At 53.8% G+C, this 18,804-nt stretch overlaps 1 protein-coding gene across 2 annotated transcripts; it reads left to right on the top strand.

Moving 5' to 3' along the window:
* Nucleotides 1-16,515: 16,515 nt before the first annotated feature.
* On the top strand, nucleotides 16,516-18,456 carry LOC123350411 (E3 ubiquitin-protein ligase TRIM7-like). Of its 2 annotated transcripts, XR_006573758.1 has the most exons (3): nucleotides 16,516-16,663; nucleotides 16,768-17,423; nucleotides 17,695-18,456. XR_006573758.1 is itself a non-coding variant. In XM_044988991.1 (2 exons), the coding sequence occupies exons 1-2, from the start codon at nucleotides 16,540-16,542 to the stop codon at nucleotides 17,283-17,285; spliced, it is 642 nt and encodes a 213-aa protein (XP_044844926.1). In that variant the 5' UTR covers nucleotides 16,516-16,539; the 3' UTR covers nucleotides 17,286-18,456. The 2 variants fall into 2 exon arrangements, 1 of the variants encoding a protein (XP_044844926.1); XM_044988991.1 differs by having other exon boundaries at nucleotides 16,768-18,456.
* The last annotated feature ends 348 nt before the right edge of the window (nucleotides 18,457-18,804 follow it).

The following is an 18,804-nucleotide window of genomic DNA, read 5'->3' as shown; positions in this document are numbered from 1 at the left end:
CGCAAAATTAAAGGTGCACCCAGCCCCTACTGCGTTCTGTAATTTATGGGTAGCCCCAACTGTCTCGGTCTGGAGATTTTGGACACAGAAAAGTTCTGGCTTGGAATGGCTTTTTGTTTCGAAATTTGTTAATTGGTAAGGGGAGAAAAAAAGTAGATAATAAAAAAACAGGTCAAAACTGAAAAAAAATTAATTCAAACATATTGCAATGATTGATTCATATGGAGTTTGTCTTTTATTTTTGGTGCATGACAATTTTTGAGGTTTTGACTTTTCGTGGTGGCAAATTTTTGAGATTTCACTTTTCCGTGTCAGAAAAATGCCAAGATTTCCACTTGTGATGATCAAATTTAAGATTTCAGTACTTCAGGATGGGAATATTTTGAGATTTTCACTTTTTGTCAAAAGAACATAAGAGCGGCCCTACTGGGTCAGACCAAAGGTCCATCTAACCCAGTGTCCTGTCCTCTGACAGTGGCCAGTGCCAGGTGCCCCAGAGGGAATGAACAGAACAGGTATCCATCAAGTGATCCATCCCCTGTCGCCCATTCCCAGCTTTTGGCAAACAGAGGCTAGGGGCACCATCCCTGCCCATCTTGGCTAATAGCCATTGATGGACCTGTCCTCCATGAATTTATCTAGTTCTTTTTTGAACCCTGTTATGGTCTTGGCCTTCACAACGTCCTCTGGCAAAGAGTTCCACAGGTTGACTGTGCATTGTGTGAAGAAATACTCCCTTTTGTTTGTTTTAAATCTGCTGCCTATTAATTTCATTTGGTGACCTCTAGTTCTTGTGTTATAAGTAGTGTTGCCGGCACAGAGGGCCGAGGACAGCAACAGTGGGGGTTCGTTGCCCGGTGTGCGCCGCACTAATTAACACACCAGGGTGGAGAAGCAAACCAAGTTTATTTGAGCCCAAATAAGGTGCCAGGGAGACATAGCAATCTCAAATCCTGCACACAGATACAAGCCGTTTTTCTCTTCTTATACATGATTTCAGCTAAGCATTCCCCATTACCCCCCACACTCCTGCCCCTTACCCCCCCTGCTTCCCCCTCCCGTCTATTCCCATGTAGCAAATACACTTTGCAATAGCAATTACATTAAGCAGTTAAGTCATATTTGGCAAAAACCACTTTAGCTCGTTAGTAACTCTTCTGTGAACAGTTATCTTGTCTCACTGTTATTCTGCCTTCCCGTCCTCCTCTTCAGCCAGGTGCAAGCAGGCCTTATAATTGCCTCCTGGCATCAGTGTTGCACTGATAACTAGCTGAGGTCGATTAAAGTTTAGCTTGAGGCCCTCTAGGCATGCGTAGAATGACTTTGGTTCATTCAGGCCTAATACAGATGCCTGATGCCACCAACAGTAGTAAACAACACGTCCTTATCTACTTCCTCCACACCAGTCATGATTTATAGACCTCAATCAGATCTCCCCTTAGCCGTCTCTTTTCCAAGCTGAAAAGTCCCAGTCTTATTAATCTCTCCTTATACAGAAGCCGTTCCATACCCCTCATCATTTTCGCTGCCCTTTTCTGAACCTTTTCCAATTCCAGTGTATCTTTTCTGAGATGGGGCAACCATACTTGCATGCAATATTCAAGGTGTACACATACCATGGCTTTATATAGGGGCAACATAATGTTTTCTGTCCTATTTTCTATCCCTTTCTTAATTATTCCCAGCATTCTGTTCGCTTTTTTGACTGCTGCTGCACATTGGATGGATGTTTTCAGAGAACTATCCACAATGACTCCAAGATCTCTTTCTTGAGTGGTAACAGCTAATTTAGACCCCATCATTTTATACGTATAGTTGGGGTTATGCTTTCCAATGTGCATTACTTTGCATTTATCAACATTGCATTTCATCTGCCTTTTGGTTGCCCAGTCACCCAGTTTTGAGAGAGCCTTTTGTAGCTCTTCTCAGTCTGCCTGGGACTTAGCTATCTTGAGTAATTTTGTATCATCTGCAAATTTTGCCACTGCACTGTTTACCCCCTTTTCCAGATCATTTATGAATATGTTGAATAGGACTGGTCCCAGAACAGACCTCTGGGGGACACCACTATTTACCTCTCTCCATTCTGAAAACTGACCATTTAGACCTACCCTTTGTTTCCTATCTTTTAACCAGTTACCAATCCATGAGAGCACCTTCCCTCTTATCCCGTGGCAGCTTACTTTGTGTAATAGCCTTTGGTGAGGGACCTTGTCAAAGGCTTTCTGAAAATCTAAGTACACTATATCCACTGGATCCCCTTGGTCCACATGCTTGTTGACCCCCTCAAAGAATTCTAGTAGATTAGTGAGGCATGATTTCCCATTACTAAAACCATGTTGACTCTTCCTCAACAAATTATATTAATCTCTATGTCTGACAATATTGTTCTTTATTATAGTTTCAACCAGTTTGCCTGGTACTGAAGTTAGGCTTACCGGCCTGTAATTGCCAGGATCACCTCTGGAGCCTGTTTCAAAAATTGGCATCACATTAGCTATCCTCCTGTCATCTGGTACAGAAGCTGATTTAAATGATAGGTTACAGACTACAGTTAGTAGTTCTGCAGTTTCACATTTGAGTTCCTTCAGAACTCTTGGGTGAACACCATCTGGGTCCGGTGACTTATTGCTGTTTAATTTACCAGTTTTTTCCAAAACCTCCTCTAACGATACCGCAATCTGGGACAGTTCCTCAGATCTGTCACCTAAAAAGAATGTCTCAGGTTTGGGAATCTCCCTCACATCCTCAGCCGTGAAGACCGATGCAAAGAATTCATTTAGTTTCTCTGCAATGGCCTTATTGTCCTTGAGTGATACTGTAGCACCTCGATCGTCCAGTGGCTCCATTGGTTGTTTGGCAGCTTCCTGCTTCTGATGTACTTAAAATTTTTTTGCTATTACTTTTTGAGTCTTTGACTAGCTGTTCCTTAGATTCTTTTTTGGCCTTCCTAAGTGTATTTTTACACTTCATTTGTCAGAGTTTATGCTCCTTTCTATTTTCCTCACTAGGATTTAGCTTCCACTTTTTAAAGGATGCCTTTTTGTCTCTCACCGCTTCTTTTCCTTTGTTGTTTAGCCACGGTGGCTCTTTTTTGGTTCTTTCACTGTGTTTTTTAATTTGGGGGCTACATTTCAGTTGAGCCTCTACTATGGTGTCTTTAAAAAGTTTCCACGCAGCTTGCAGGGATTTCACTTTTGGCACTGTAGCCTTTAATTTCTGTTTAACTAACCTCCTCATTTTTGTGCAGTTCCCCTTTCTGAAATTAAATGCTACATTGTTGGGCCGTGATGAGAAATAATTGAGATTTCGCCTTTCTGTGTCAGAAAAATGACTTTATGATGGGAAAATTGAGAAATTGACTTGTTGGGTTGGGAAAATCTTCGAGATATTGACTTTTTGTGACAGAAAATATTTGAGATTTCACCTTTCAATGTGAGAACATTTTTGAGGTTTCGACTTTTTGGGACTGAAGATTTTTCAAGATTTCAGTTTTCTGACATGGCGAGTTTGCAGGATGAAGTATTGGGGGGATTTTAACTTTTCAGGATGGGAAATTTTGTCAAAATATCAACAATTTTCCCAGCGCAGGAAATCCCACCTCCACTCCTGCACTGTGTATATATAACAACCACTCATCCCCACCCTCCGCCTGGTCCTCAACAATTTAATATCGAGCCATGCCCTTCTCCCCAGCGAACTATAGAAGCAAGCATGGTTAGCTTTCAGCTGTAGTAGGTTGTTATCCTCTCTCCAGCTCTTGATGGGAAAATGCCACCTGCTGTCCATGCCCCTGGATGAAAGGGGCAGCTCCTGAAAATTAACCAATGCTGCTTTCAGCATCTCTGGCAATCAGTTTAACCCCAGGTGCCACTCCTTCCTGGATCATGTCCCTTTCACAGGCTCCCAGCCAGAATTTGGGTCCCTGGTGCGGTTGGCACCATTCCAAGGCAAACAGGATGTTTCTGAGGAACACGAGCACTGCCTAGGTCTGTTTACATGCCCAGGTGACCGTGACCGGATAATCCCTGAGTATATTTACTTTCCACCGAGCAAACAGGCTCCAGCGGCTGGTGCTTAGGAGGAAAGTGTCTGTGACAGTGAACTCATCACAGTGTCAGGTCCTGCCACCAAGGGCTGGGAAAAACAGTGGGAGAGGGCTGCGGGTAGGGATTGAGGAGCACCGATGGAGTTGGGGGAGAGGGAGGAGACCAGGATCAGGTTGTGGGGGAGGCTACAAGATAGACCGAGAGGCATTGCAACAGCTGGGGGTGTGGGGAGTGGGGCTGGGATAGCAGGGGCTGTGGGTTAGGATTGAAGGGCACTGGTAAAGCTGGGGGGGAGGGAGCTGCCCAGACCCAGAGTCTCCGAGATCGGGGCCCCGTCAGGCCGGGCGCTGCCCAGACACAGAGTCGCCGAGATCGGGGCCCTGTCAGGCCGGGCACTGCCCAGACACAGAGTCGCCGAGATCGGGGCCCTGTCAGGCCGGGCACTGCCCAGACCCAGAGTCTCCGAGATCGGGGCCCCGTCAGGCCGGGCGCTGCCCAGACACAGAGTCGCCGAGATCGGGGCCCTGTCAGGCCGGGCGCTGCCCAGACACAGAGTCTCCGAGATCGGGGCCCCGTCGGGCCAGGCGCTGCCCAGACACAGAGTCGCTGAGATCGGGGCCCCGTCGGGCCGGGCGCTGCCCAGACCCAGAGTCACCGAGATCGGGGCCCCTTCACACCACGTGCTGCCCAGACCCAGAGTCGCCGAGATCGGGGCCCCGTCGGGCCGGGCGCTGCCCAGACACAGAGTCACCGAGATCGGGGCCCCGTCGGGCCGGGCGCTGCCCAGACACAAAAAGTTCACAGTTTTAATGGGCAGCACGTAGGGTGAAGGGAAAACTCTCCTCCCCCTGCTTCAGTTGAAGAACAGGGGCTATGGGGACGTGGAGGGACCTGTCCAGGTCTGGTGGTGCTGGGTACATCGGAAACCAAGAAGCCAATTGTTCCTGTGGGGGAAACTGAGGCACACTACAGCCTCGATCCTCAAAGGCGCTTACGTACCTAAATCCCATTGGTTTCCATGCAATCCAGGTGCCTAATTCCCTTTGGGGATCTGCAGCCAGGTAAGCTGCTCATGGTCACCCAGTGACTTGCTAGAAAGTAGAATCAGCTCTCTCAAAGCCCACCCACATAGGGGGAGCACTGCTGGGGCTGATGGGATATACGTACCCCCCCACCCTGAAGAACCTGACAGAGAACCCAGCTGGATCCATCTGAGAGGGATGGGGGTGACGAAGTGGGGATTCTCTGTAATATTTTGTATGAATATCCTGTCTGCCTCAGTTTCCCCTGTATGTAGGTGGTGGGAAAAGGTTGGTTACTCTCTGCAGAGACCCTGAGACCCAGGTGTGCCAGACGCCTGGCTGGCTGGGGCCTGGGCCCCACGGCCATGGAGAGTCCACAAAGACAATGGTCAGGCCGACTGCCTGGACATTTGGTACCTAGCAACTAAGGACCATGGCTGGCCCATCCCGCTGCAGGAAGCCGGCCGGGTTTGCCCGGGAAGACCAAAGGACTGAGGAGGGGCCAGGTGGGGGCTGTTGAGTGTGGGGCGGCTGGAAGATGAACTGGGACAAAAGGGGGTGAAGACGGACCAGGCTGTAACTTTCTGGCCCCCGCGTTAGCCAAGGACGCTCTATGCTGTGCTCCAGCAGGCTGAGAAACCCGACTGTCTTTGCCCTGCTGGCGGAGGGTCACTGCAGCGGCTGGATTTGGGGGTGCACACGGCTCCCTGTGGGGGTACACCTCTCCCTCAGGTGCCCATCTCAGGGTGAAGCAGGGGGGCTGGTGGCTCCAAGGTTCAGTCCAAGGAGGCGGAGAAGCCACACAGCTTCCCCTAGGGATGCAGCGAGGAAGGGGCTTCCCCGAGCTCTGGACCTGTGGCTCCGTGATCAGGGACTGTTGGCATTCGAGCCAGGGCGTTTTGCTCTTTTCTTGGTAGGTTTTTTCTTGGGCGTTAACGTGCAGGAACTTTCCCACCAAGGGCGGCCAAATCTCACTGCCAAAACACCCTCTCTTACCCTGCAAACGGCCCTGTTGGGTTTGGTTCAGCTGCGTCTCCTTCTCCGCGGGGTTATTTGCTCATATCCAGGGCCGGATTTACCTTCTGTGGGCCTGACTCCAAACATATTTGTGGGGCCCCATGGAGGCAATGGCGCATGGCACGGGGGAGGGGGGTCCCCACAGCGAGGGGCCAGCCAGGGGCAATGGGGCACGGCATGGCAGGGGCAGCCCCGCTCCGCCCAGCCCAGCGTGAGGGCACTATTTACAGCAGCTGCCAGATGCACACTCAATCCATCCCCTGTGCTGCCAGCATGCCCCTTCCCTCGGGGGTGGGCCCATGCCCTGCCACACAGCCCCCCTCGCCCAACACAAACACCCCCGACTCCCTATGGCCAGAGGCCCCTGGACCCGCTATGCCCAGCGCCCCCCCCAGACCCTGCCACAAATGCACAGCGCCCTGCAAACCACCCCTGCCCAGAGCTCCACCACAACTTCCCAGCACCCCCCCACAGAACCCGCACTCCCTAGTGCCCCAACACACACAGATCCTCCCTGCCCCCTCACAGCCCAGCCCCCCCCGGCCCCCTCAGACTCCCCAGAGACTCCCTCCCCCACGCCCTGCCTCCCGGACGCATTCACCGGCCCTACTGGGAGGCGACCAGGGCTGGTCCCAGGGTCAGGAATTGCTCCGGCCCTTTGGGAGTGGCGCAATCAGCCAGGCCAGGACCTGCCCCGGCTGGGCTCCCTCAGGACCCACTTGCCTGGAGGGGCCCAGCCAACCCCCCCCCGCATCCCTCCCCACCAGGCTGAGACTGGCCAGGCTTCTGCACCAGTCCCAGGTGGCTCAGCTCCGGGGAGAGAGGTGGGGCCCCACAGCTGGTGGGAAGCAGAGACTGCCCAGAGCCGGCGATGCACTGGGGTCTGGCCAGGGGGCAGAGAGGAGCCGACGGGTGGGGCCAGGGGGTGGAGAGGAGCCCTGGGCCGGCTGGCGGGCAGGCCGAGAGGAGCAAGTGGTGGGCGGGGTGGGGGGAGTCAGCAGGCTGGTGGGGTCTCGGGGCGCAGTACAAGTGGAGCAGGCCGGGACCCCTTCTGAGCATGGGCCTGGCTCCATGGCACCACTGGTGCCATTGTAAACCCAGGACTGCTCATATCCGGGGTGTGTGTGTGTGTGTGTGTGACAAATCCACTGGCCCCCACACAAGGGCGCCTGCCAGGGTTTTTCCCACGGAAAGGAGTTGCTAAACTTGATTTCTAGAGCTAATGCTGGAGAATGGCTGTTTTCCAGATTTGAGCAGTGAATCCAGCCATCTGTCCAGCCAGCCCCTGCCTCACTCACCACCTTGGGGCTGAAATCTCTGGGAGCTATGAATCAATCAATCAATCAACCAATCAATCTTTCCCTGCCTCACTAACCTCCTCCCCTCTGTAATGGATGGCTTGTGGGTGAACCACCAATCAATCAATCAATCAATCAATCAATCAATCAATCCCCTCCATCAATAACCCCCTTGGGTCTATAATCTATGGCTTCTGTATGAGCTGCCAATCAATCGATCAATGAACCAATCCATCCCCCAGTCATTCCCCCCCGCTCCGGCCCTGTGATCTCACTAGCCCACTCCAGGCTCTGTGGGGAGCCTGACTTCGGCCCTTGAATATCTGATTTCTGTTCCTCCCAAATCTACCCCCCTCCGACGCAGGGTGGTGTCACCCAGTGGCTACAGCCCCGGCTGTTCATCCCAAGGTTCTACCAGCTCATCACAAAGGAGGCTGGGCTGGTGATGCCCATTTGACAGATGGGGAAACTGAGGCAGGGAGTGGGGCTCTGCCGGGGGGCACTCAGCGGGCACCCAGCAGACGCCAGGGTGGGTCTTCATGTGACCCTGGAGGATCCTGTAGCCCTCATGTGGGCAGAAATGAGGAGAGGGAGCGAGTGCCCTGGCAAGGGGCGGGCAGTGGGGTTGCCCCTCTCTGAGCCATCTTCAGCTTCCATCCAGGGGGCAGTGTGACCTAGAAGCTAGAGCCCGGTTCTTAGGATTCCTGGGTTCTATTCCCTGCTGTGCCCAGGCCCTTCCGCTTTCTCTGCCTCAGTTTCCCTCTCTGCACAATGGGGTGAGCAGCCTGTGACGTTATTGACACAACCTGTGACCATATAGCTCATTGTTGCAACCACTGTTATATATTTGCAGCAAATATTGTAAAAAGGTTGTCTTGTGAGGTGTCCATGGAAAGGTTATGATTTACTGGGTATGATTATGCTGTCTGTATGGGTGTATCATTTTTGTAGTTGAAGTTATGAATATTGGCTATGTACGTGTATCTCAATGTGTTTTGATTCTAAATAGCCTCAGTGAAGCATTTGGTCAGTTTCTTGAGAAGGGACTATTCTCTGTAAGTGCCCAGTCAAGAAACACTTAGCTGACAATGGACTTTGGGAGAGGCCAATCCACATCTGAGCTTTCCTGGGAACATTCAATCTGACATGTAGACAATGGCCTCGGCCTGCAGACTGAGTCATGCATGGACATGTGACTTGCCCATGCGACTCCAGACTCCATCTTGCTGCTGTGATTTTCCACAGTAAGGACAAAGGGGTGTCCTTCCACCTGGAAGAGACTATAAAAGGCAGCTGCCTTATCTCCCTTTTGTCTTCAATCCTGCTTCTTACTTCTGGAGGGACTTTGCTTCAAACTGAAGTTCTGAACAAAGGACTGAATGACCCATCCCAGTGGGGGATGTTCCAAAGGCTTGATATGAACCAGCAGTTTATTCCATCACTGCTACAAGCCTGAACCAGGAACTTTGCCATTACTGTATGTGATTGAGTCCATTTAACCAATTCTAGCTCATCTAGATCTTTTTCCTTTTATGAATAAACCTTTAGATTCTAAAGGATTGGCCACAGCGTGATTTGTGGGGAAGATCTGATTTGTATATTGACCTGGGTCTGGGGCTTGGTCCTTTGAGATTGAGAGAACTTTTTTCTTTTATTGGGGTGTTGGTTTTCATAACCATTCGTCCCCAGGACGAGTGGCACTGGTGGTGATACTGGGAAACTGGAGAGTCTAAGGGAATTGCTTGTGTAACTTCTGGATAACCAGTGGGGTAAACCAAAGTCCTCTCTGTTTGGCTGGTTTGGTTTGCAAAGGAAGCCCAGCCTTGGGCTATAACTGCCCTACTTTACACAAGTTGTCCTGAATTGGTACGCTCTTTTAGAAATCATAGAATATCAGGGTTTGAAGGGACCTCAGGAGGTTCTAGTTCAATCTCCTGCTCAAAGCAGGACTAATCCCCAGACAGATTTTTGCCCCAGATCCCTAAATGGCCCCCTCAAGGATTGAACTCATAACCCTGGGTTTAGGAAATCAATGCTCAGAAGTGTCCCACCAAGGGCATCATCGTTACACCCCTCCCCTATGCTGGGGGTGCTGTGGACTGGGAGAACTGGGGGGTGCTGTTCCATATATCCTGGTGAAGGGGGGGAATGGGATGTCCCAGACCCACAGGGGGGCTGGTTTGGGGCAGGGGGGTTGGGCTGGAGCAGGGGAATGCCCCATTCCCTGGGAGGTGTGAGGCATGGCCGGGTCTTGGATCTGGGGGGCAGACGATGACAGCAGAATGTGGGGGGAAGGGCAGGGGAGTGGGTATGGCAAGGGATGGGGGCCAGTAACCCGGTGGTGGTGGTGACAGGGCAGGGGGCTTGAGGCTCTGAGGTTTGGTCCAAGCAGGTGGTGAAGCCACGTGGCTTCCCCTAGGGACACAGCGAGGAAGGGGCCTCCCCGAGCTCAGGACATGTGGCTCTGTGACCCGGGACTGTTGGCATTCGAGCCAGGATGTTTTGCATTTTTCCTGGTAGGTTTTTTCTTGGGTGTTAACATGCAGGAACTTTCCCACCGCGGGTGGCCAAATCTCACTGCCAAACCCTCCCCGTCCCCCTGCAAAGGGCCCTCTTGGGTTTGGTTCAACCGAGGCTCCTTCTCCGTGGGGTTATTTGCTCAAATCTCGGGGGGAGGGGGGGAGAGTCACAAATCCACTGGCCCCCCCCACAAGGGCGCCTGTCAGGGTTTTTCCCATGGAAAAAATTGTCCTCAATTTAATTTCTAGAGCTAATGTTAGAGAGCTGCTGTTTTCCAGATGTGAGCAGTGAATCCAGCCATCTGTCCATCTAGCCATCTATCCAGGCCCTGTCTCAATTATCACCTTGGACCTGAAATCTTTTGAGTTCTGTGGGAGCTGTCAATCAATCAATCAATTCCCCAGTCAATCCCCCGCTTGGCCCTGTGATGTCACCAGCCCGCTCCAGGCTCTGGGGGGAGCCCGACTTTAGCCCTTGAACATCCGATTTCTTTTCCTCCCGCCCCCACCCCAAGACACAGGGTGGTGTCCCCCAGTGGCTAGAGCCCGGCCCAGGACTCCTGGGTTCTGTCCCTGCAGCGGGCGCTCCCACGGTGCTGCCCTGTTTGTCCTGAGATTCCCCAAGTGCTTCACAAAGGAGACTGGGCTGCTGATAGCCATTTGATGGATGGGGAAACTGAGGCAGGGAGCGGGATTCTGCCTCAGGGGATGCAAGGGGCGCCCAGCAGAAATGGGGTTAGGCTGGGTGTCGAGGTGGCTCTGGCGTCTCCTTGAGCCCCACGGAGGGTGGACAATGGGCCCCTCATGCTGGCTGAGACACGGAGAGGGACCGAGCGCTCTGGCGGGCACCAGGGCTTCCCAGCTCTGAGCCATCTTTAGCTGCCATCCAGGGGGCAGCATGGCCTAGCGGCTAAAGCCTGGTGCTCAGGACTCCTGGGTTCTATTCCCCGCTGTGCCAGGCCCTTCTGCTATCTCTGCCTCAGTTTCCCTCTCTGCACAATGGGGTGAATGGCCCTGAGTTCCCCTTGCTCTGGGGGCACTACACATGGGGAGAGCTGGGGGGGGGCGGGGGGTTGCTGTTCCAGATGTGGCTGACACCCTGGGGAGGGGATGGGTTGTCCCAGCCCCCCTAGCAGGGCCGGCTCAGGGTAGGGGGCTGGGCAGGAGCTGGGGAAGGCCCTGCTCACTGGGGGCGTCAGGTGGGGATGGGCCCTGTCACCTCCCCTACTGCCTTGGATCGGGGTGCAGGGGGTGCCAGCAGAATGGGGGATGGGGGAAGGACAGGGGGTCGGTGTGGCAAGGGATGGGGGCAGGAGGAGATGGGGGATGAGGTGGGGGCATGTGGGGGCAGCAGGGATGCCAGGGGAATAGGGGATATGGGGGGGCAATGGGGAGATGGGGCTGGGATGGGGGGGCTGGCACCCCTCCCAGGCGACAGAATCAAAGCAGAGGCCTGAACTACGGGGAAAAGCCAGGTTGCGATCGCCCTGTATCCCCCATTTCCCCCCATGTTCCCTGTGCCGCTCCCTGCCCAGCTCCCCCCGTGAGTCTCCACACGCAGACGGGCTGGCTCTGGCCTCCCCTGCGCCATGGGGATGCTCCGCAGCAGCCCTGGGCTAAGGGAGGGCTGGAGCCCGGGGCGGGGAGGGGGGGACTTTGTCCTTCCTTCCTCCGCCTCAAGCACTTTCGCTTTCACTGTCGGGGCTGGTGAGTGGGGCCGGGCTGGGGCAATGCTCGGGGATGGGGGAGGCGGGGGGAGGCTCCCCTCAACCTGCATCCTCAGGCGCCTTCCCCTCCCCTCTGCCCCCCCTGCTCTCTCCTGGCCCCCCTCCAGGGCTTAATTTGGGCCAGGGCTGAGCCCCGGCGCCTCTGGGCTTCCTAACCCCGGTGCCTCTGGGCTTGTCACTTCCTAACCCCCCTGGGCCTGGCCCTGGCCTGTCTGGTATGAAAGCTAAAATATTGCTTGAGCTCCGGCAGCTCTTCACCCCTCATGAAGTGCTGCCCCCGTCCCCTCGCATCCCGTCCCATCCTCGCCCCCCTTCTCTTCCCATCTGCCCCCTGATCCTCTCCCGTCTCCTTCCCCCTCTGACCTTCTCCCTCCCTCTGTCTTCCCCTCCTGCCCCCTCTCCTTTCCCCTCCCCCATCTCCTCTTCTTCTCCTGTCCCTTCCCCTCCTCCCTTCCCCCATGCTGTCCCCTCCCCTCCTCTCCTCCCCGACCCCCTTCTCTTCCCATCTGCCCCCTAATCCTCTCCCGTCTCCTTCCCCCTCTGACCTTCTCCCTCCCTCCGTCTTCCCCTCCTGCCCCCTCTCCCTCCTCCTCCCCCTTCTCTTCTTCTCCTGTCCCCTCCCCTCCTCTCCTCCCCTCGCCTGACCCCTTTCTCTTCCCATCTGTCCCCCTGATCCTCTCTCGTCCCCTTCCCCCTCTCACCCCCCTCCCTCTCCCTCTCCCTCCCCCCCGAGACCCTCTTCCTCTCCACCCCTCCCCTCCTGACCCCCATCTGACCCCCTCTTCCTCACCTTCCCCCGAGACCCTCTTCCTCTCCACTCCTCCCCTCCTGACCCCCATCTGATAACCCCCCCTTCTTCTCTGACTCTTGCCCCCCCTCCTTCTGCTGCCCCCCCCACAGCCGCCCCTGGGCTCTGGGGGGAGCAGGTGGGCAGGGGACTGAGAGCCACAGCAGCTGGGCCTGGGACCTTTCAGCTGCCTTCTGACTTCCCCACGGGGGTGACGCCAATTCCCAGCAGCCGAGCGGCTGGAGCCCGGGTGCCGACCCAAGGGGGCACCAGGGGCCTGGCGGTTCAAGCCGGGTTCAAGCAGTTCAAGCTCCCTGTGCCCAAAGCAGAGGGTGGGGATGAAACTGAGGCAAGGGACCAGCTCGGGGGCAGCTGCAGGGATGCACGGTGAGGAGCCCAGATTTGGGGTCCGGTCTCAGTTCTGCCATGGGGTGTGCGTGGTGCGGGGCGGGGAGATGTGGCATTGTGTCTGTGTCAGGTGCTTAATAACGCCCCATACCCCCTGGGTCTTCCCTTCAGCAGCTCTTGAAGTGCTCTGCAAAGGAAATCGGGATCATTAACCCCATGGCACAGGTAGGGAAACTGAGGCACGGTGGGGGGAAGTGACTTGACCAAAGTCCCCTACCAACAGAGCCGGACAGAGGACCCAGGTTTCCTGCATCCCAGTTCGGGTCTCTAGCCACTGTCTGAGCACCTCTGGGGATTTATTGAGCCTCACAACACCTGTGAAGGAGGGATGGTCCCGGTGCCCCGGCACCCCCCCAAGCCGGAACGGCTACGCAGCCATGTTCTAACCCCGCAGCCCGAGCCCCGTGAGCCCAAGGCCGCTGGCACCGCTCAGCCGCGCGTGTTTTATTACAGCCAAGGGACTGATTTGTAAAGGGATGGAGGTGCCTAAAGCCGCAGATGGGCACCTAGTGGGATGGCTGTAGACACCGGATGCCCAACTCCCATTGATTTCCACGGGGGGTTCGGCACCGCAGGCCATTTGGCCAAAATGAGACCCGTTTGTCGAAATATTTTGATGTTGACAAAATCGTCATTTCCCTGGCCAAATTTCCAGCCAGCCCTAGCTTGGTGCACAACCAGCAGCCACTTGGTACCAATCAGCAGGCTGCATGGCCTAGTGGGCGGAGCTAGGCCGTGGCTAAGGGCCGTCAGGACTCCTGGGTTCTATCCCTGGCTCTGGGAGGGGAGTGGGGTCTAGTGCCTAGATTGGGCTGGGAGTCAGGACTCCTGGGTTCTATCCTGACCTTGTGCAAGTCACTTCCCCCTTTCTGTGCCTCAGTTTCCCAATTGATAAAATGGCGCTAATAATACTGCCCTCCTTCGTAAAGGGCTTTGAGTCCGACAGATGGGCAGCAATAGTGATTCGTATTATCACGGCACAGGACACTTTCCTGCTGAGGTCTGGGACGCCAGCCCGGGGCAGAGATGGCAGAGAGCGCGTGCTGCAAGCTCGTAGAGTATTTGAACGATCTAGAGGCGCGGGAGTTCAAGATGTTCAAGTTTCACCTGGAGAGCTATCCCCTGGAAGACGGCTACAAGCGCATCCCCCGCTCCAAGACAGAGGCGGCCGACACGATGGACATAGCTCGAGCCATGGTCCAGGCTTACCAGGAGCCCAGGGCTCTGCAAATGGCTGTGAAGATATTGGACGGCATTAGCCGGAAGGATCTGTCACTAAGGATCCAAATGGACATGCCAGAGGGTGAGTAGATGGAGGAGATCTCCCTCGTTTCCCCCCCTAGTCTGGTTCATTCCTTGCTGGAGCTTTTTGATAAATGGGGGGGGGGGGGTTGTCACTCCCTGGCGTGCCTCAGTTTCCCCCAGTTCAACAAGGGTGGCCTAGGGGCTAGCGCACAGAGCTGGCGCTCAGCCGACCAGGGTTCCACACCAAGCTCTGCTGCTGGGTGATCCCAGATAAATCACAACCCCTCCCCCTCTCCCTGCCTCAGTTTCCCCATCTGAAAAATGGCCGGAAGGGACGTTGGCCTCCCCTCTAAAGTGCTTTGCCTCTATGGATGGAAAGCACTAAGGCACGGAGAGGCTGCAGCTACATCTCGGCTACTGAACCTCATGTAGACGCCACGGCCGCTCTGTCCCACTGCAAGGGCTGCCCCTCTCCCGCTGGGGTAGAAACGCCTTCTAGCTCGGTGGAAGGGGTTTTCCTGTCCTCTCTCCAAGAGGCGGTAGCGAGGTCGACGGAGGAATCTGTCGACCTAGCCGCAGTGACGCTGGGGATGAGGGTGACCCATCTCCGGCACTCGGGGCATGACATTTTTCACCACCTGATACCATAGCTGATACTATTGGGGTCCCTGGGCTGGAGCCCGGAGTAGAGGGTGGGCCTGGGCTCCACCCTCTTTGCCCCCCTGCTTAATCACTCAGACTGGGAGACAACAGAGACTGTGCAAGGGAGGGAAGCTTCTCCTCACTTCCCTCGCTGGCTTATGATGAAAATGGCTCAGTCGATGGTGACCCTTGTCTCTAGAGAGAGAAGGGTTAAGATGAGCCTCTGAGGCTAGTGAAATCCGCCAGGAAACACGGGACCCACAGAGACAAGGACAGAGCTTTGTCACTATATATATATAATACACACACACACACAGAGTATAAGTTTTAAACAAACAATTTCATACTATTCCCAGCAATGCTGATTGTGAAGCTTGGTTGAGGTGGTGAAGTCAGAGGGTGGGATATTTCCCAGGGAGCCTTGCTGCTAAATATCAGAGGGGTAGCCGTGTTAGTCTGGATCTGTAAAAGCAGCAAAGAATCCTGTGGCACCTTGTAGACTAACAGACGTTTTGTAGCATGAGCTTTCGTGGGTGAAGACTTGCATCCGAAGAAGTGGGTATTCGCCCATGAAAGCTCATGCTGCAAAACGTCTGTTAGTCTATAAGGTGCCACAGGATTCTTTGCTGCTTTTGCTGCTAAATGATGAACTAGCACTCAGCTGAGCCCTCCAGGGTTAACACATTGTTAATGTAGCCTCATACCCTACAAGGCAGCATGACTGGAGGGAGGGGAGACAGCATGGCAGAGAGAGACAGAGACACACACCCTGTGTGTGTGTGAGAGAGACGCGTGTTGCCCCTTTAAATACACCGACCCCACTCTAAGTACATTGCCTTTTTAAGTAGATCAGCAAGTTGAGACAGCAGCTGCTGCCAGCAAACTCCCTCCGTCCTGAGCCCTGTCGTGTCCCCCCCCTGCTCTGTGGAGATGGGGTACAGGAGCGGGGAGAGGGGGACACCCTGACATCAGCACCCCTCTTTCCCCCCACCCCCTGCAGAGGGCAGGAGCAGCACACGGCAGTGTGGGGAGGGACAGCTGAACTGCCGGCAATTGATCGCCTGCTGGGTGGCTGCTGCACAGAGAACTTAGGGGAGCAGGGAGCTGATGGGGGGGCTGCCGGCCCACCCTGGTTCCAAGCCCCCACCAGCTTGCTCCAACAGGCTGCTCTTCCTGCAAGCAGCAGACAAATCAGTCGACTCGCAAACAACGTTATGAGGGAGCATTGCACAACTTTAAACAGAGCGTGTTCCCTAATTGATCAGCAAGGTAACAACGTTAACCAGGACAACTTTAAGTGAGGAGTTACTGTATTGTCTGACCTCCCTTTACCCCCCAAAAACTATTTCCTGCAACTCTGAAAAATTTAAATCCATGAAAACAGAAAAAAGAGAGGCTTAAAACCCATCATGTGGCAGAACTGTGAAAATGTTGGTCGATCAAAATAGAACAAAATGCTTAAAACCCGAAATTTCCAGCACCTGTGAAAATTTCAGTCAACAAAAATAGAAAAAAAAGCTTCAAAATAGACATAGATATTTATCCCTCAAAATTATAAACCCATAAAAATTGACTGCTGCCCATGCTGGCTGTAGGTGTAGTTCGTTGTTCATGTATAAAACGAGAGAGGGAGAAGACAGTGCAACATTCAGGGTTTGATTCCTCCCTCTGTAGAGATTGCCTGTCCTCACTAGAGCACCCCCTATTGGGAAGCGATGTATCTACAATGGGGCTGACCCCGGGAGTTTCTAGCCTGAGCTCCCACCAGCCTGCCTCCATTTGTCCCTTTCAGAGGCAGTTTCTCCCATGGGTAATTATTTCTCTCATGTGTCTCGTAGTTTTCCGTCAGACGCCAGAGCCGGCTGGCACAAGCGAGGACGGCGAAAAGGACCAGCAGGAGGAGCTGATCTCGGATATGTGCGATCGATTTTTCGGAACCAAGAAGAAAGGTCAGTGACTGTCGAATACCAGCCCAGGGCGCGGTGAGATTTCACAGCGGCCGTTGTGCTGCATGCCGAGATCTCACCCTAACTCTCTGCTTCTCTCTCCCCAGTGGAGGTGAAGCTGGATCCCAACACCGCGTTCCCCACTCTGCTGATCTCCCAAGACCAGAAAAGCGTGAGGCTCGGGGACCGTCCCCAGTACCTTCCCAGCAACTCCGAGCGTTTTGATTTCCGGCCCTGTGTGTTGGGCGCCCCGGGCATCACTAGGGGGCAGCTGGACTGGGTAGTGGATGTGGGTGCCGGGAAAGGCTGGATCGTCGGCGCCGCCCGGGAGTCGGTGGAGAGGAAGGGGCATCTCTACATAACGGCCGAGCAGGGGTTCTGGGGTCTGGAGTTAAACAATGGGGAGTACCAGGCGCTCAGCACCCCTAAGACGACACTTTTCCTAAGGGCGTCTCTGCGCAGGATCAAGGTGCATCTAGACTACATCCTTGGACAACTCTCCTTCTACAACAACGACACCATGGAGCACATCTTCACCTTCAACTACCCCTTCTCCGAGAAGATGTTCCCCTTCTTCTTGACCTGGGACACGGACATCCCACTCCAGCTCTGCCCATGTGACTGAGAGCGCCTCCCCACCTCACGTTTTGCAAGAGCAGGGATGTTATTCTCCGGTGCCTGGCCAAAATTCCAGCCCTGGGAATGACCCGCTGCCACCTGCCTATGTACTTCCACTTTCACTTTCACGTGCTGTCCGGATCGGGTGTGTAGCCTCCTCGGACTGTCTCACGTGACTTTGTCAGATGATATTTTGTGTTTCTTGACGTCTCCAGCTCTCGGAGCCAAGTTTTTTTTGTGGGAATCTGCGCTTTCATTTAAAAAAAAAAAGGAACTAGTTTTCTAGCCCTTTGGGTTGCGGAGAAAACCTGTGACAACCTGACCCTAGAAAGGTCAAAACCCAGAAGGCATATGTGAAAAAAACCCTTCAAGGTTTATTACCGTATTTGTAAAATCTTGTGATTTTTTTTTTCAAGCCAATCCAATTCAGAGGGACTTTCAAGCCAGCAAACTCACCAGTACCGCTGGGAACCTCATGGACTTTGAAGTCTGTGTGTGTATGTGATTGCTTTACCATTTAACAGCTCTCTTCTTCTTCTTTCTTTTTTCTTGATAATAAACCTTTAGTTTTAGACACTGAAGGACTGGCTGGCAGGGTGGTATGTTGGGTAAGATCCAAACCTCGGGTGACATGGCCGAGCCTTTAGGGTCAGAAGAACAGTTTGTAGAGTGAGCAGAGTTTTTAAATAACTTCTCCCTGTACAGGACCCAGGTTCTGATTGGGAGCCAGAGACAGGAATGCAGTAAAGGGGGCTGTGTGGTTCCTCTTTTTGCTTCTTGATAACCAGGAGGGGGGATCAGAAGCACAGTTTGTGACTGGTTGGGAGATTTAACGTCAGCGTTACCCACCTGTCCTGGGAGGATCTGCTCTCCCTTTTGCAGCCTGCCCTGACCTTGGCATTTCCAGTGAGGGCTGCCCCAGGCACGCTGGGTCACACAACGTTTTTGCTTTCTACATTTTTAAAAAAAAAATTTCTTGAGAAAATGGAACATTTTGGGTTTTCAGCCAAAATTTTCAGGTTTGGTAACTATGGGGCTGAACGTTTTTGACAAAAAGTTTTGGTTTTCTGAAGAAATATTAAAAAAAAAATCTCCAGGAGAACTGACGCTTTCTGCTACTGTTTTTGTTTGGTTTAAAAACCCAATTTTCCATTGAAATAAAGTTTTGGTGGGAAACATTTGACCTGTCCTGATTCCTGCCTAGAGAGGAACTGAGTTTGTAATGGAACAAAAAATCTGTACCCCTCTATCTATCTAATGGGCCCCCCCAGCCCAGTGTCTCTGCTGCCCAACCGTGCCCCATAGGATCACACCCCTGGGCCCATCTAGCCAGTATCCTCTCCACAGGTCAGACCCACAGGCCCTCGCAGCCGCTGTCTTGTACCCAGCAGTCGCCAGTAGCTGCTACGTCTCTGTCAGGGGCTGGAAACCTGCTGCTCTCAGGCTGGCAGCACCGGGCAGGGCCAGATTGTGTCTGGTACAACAACACCCGGCTCCTCCCCAGCACTTTTCACCCCCAGATCTCA

The sequence above is a fragment of the Mauremys mutica genome, chromosome 15 (assembly GCF_020497125.1).
Source record: "Mauremys mutica isolate MM-2020 ecotype Southern chromosome 15, ASM2049712v1, whole genome shotgun sequence".
Classification (NCBI taxonomy): Eukaryota; Metazoa; Chordata; order Testudines; family Geoemydidae; genus Mauremys; species Mauremys mutica.
This window is presented reverse-complemented; position numbering and strand designations above follow the sequence as displayed.

Coding starts and splice junctions, on each gene's coding strand:
- LOC123350411 (XM_044988991.1), top strand. CDS start 16,540: ATGTGTCTCGTAGTTTTCCGTCAGACGCCAGAGCCGGCTGGCACAAGC. Junction 16,664..16,767: donor TTTCGGAACCAAGAAGAAAG/GTCAGTGACTGT, acceptor CTCTCTCCCCAG/TGGAGGTGAAGCTGGATCCC.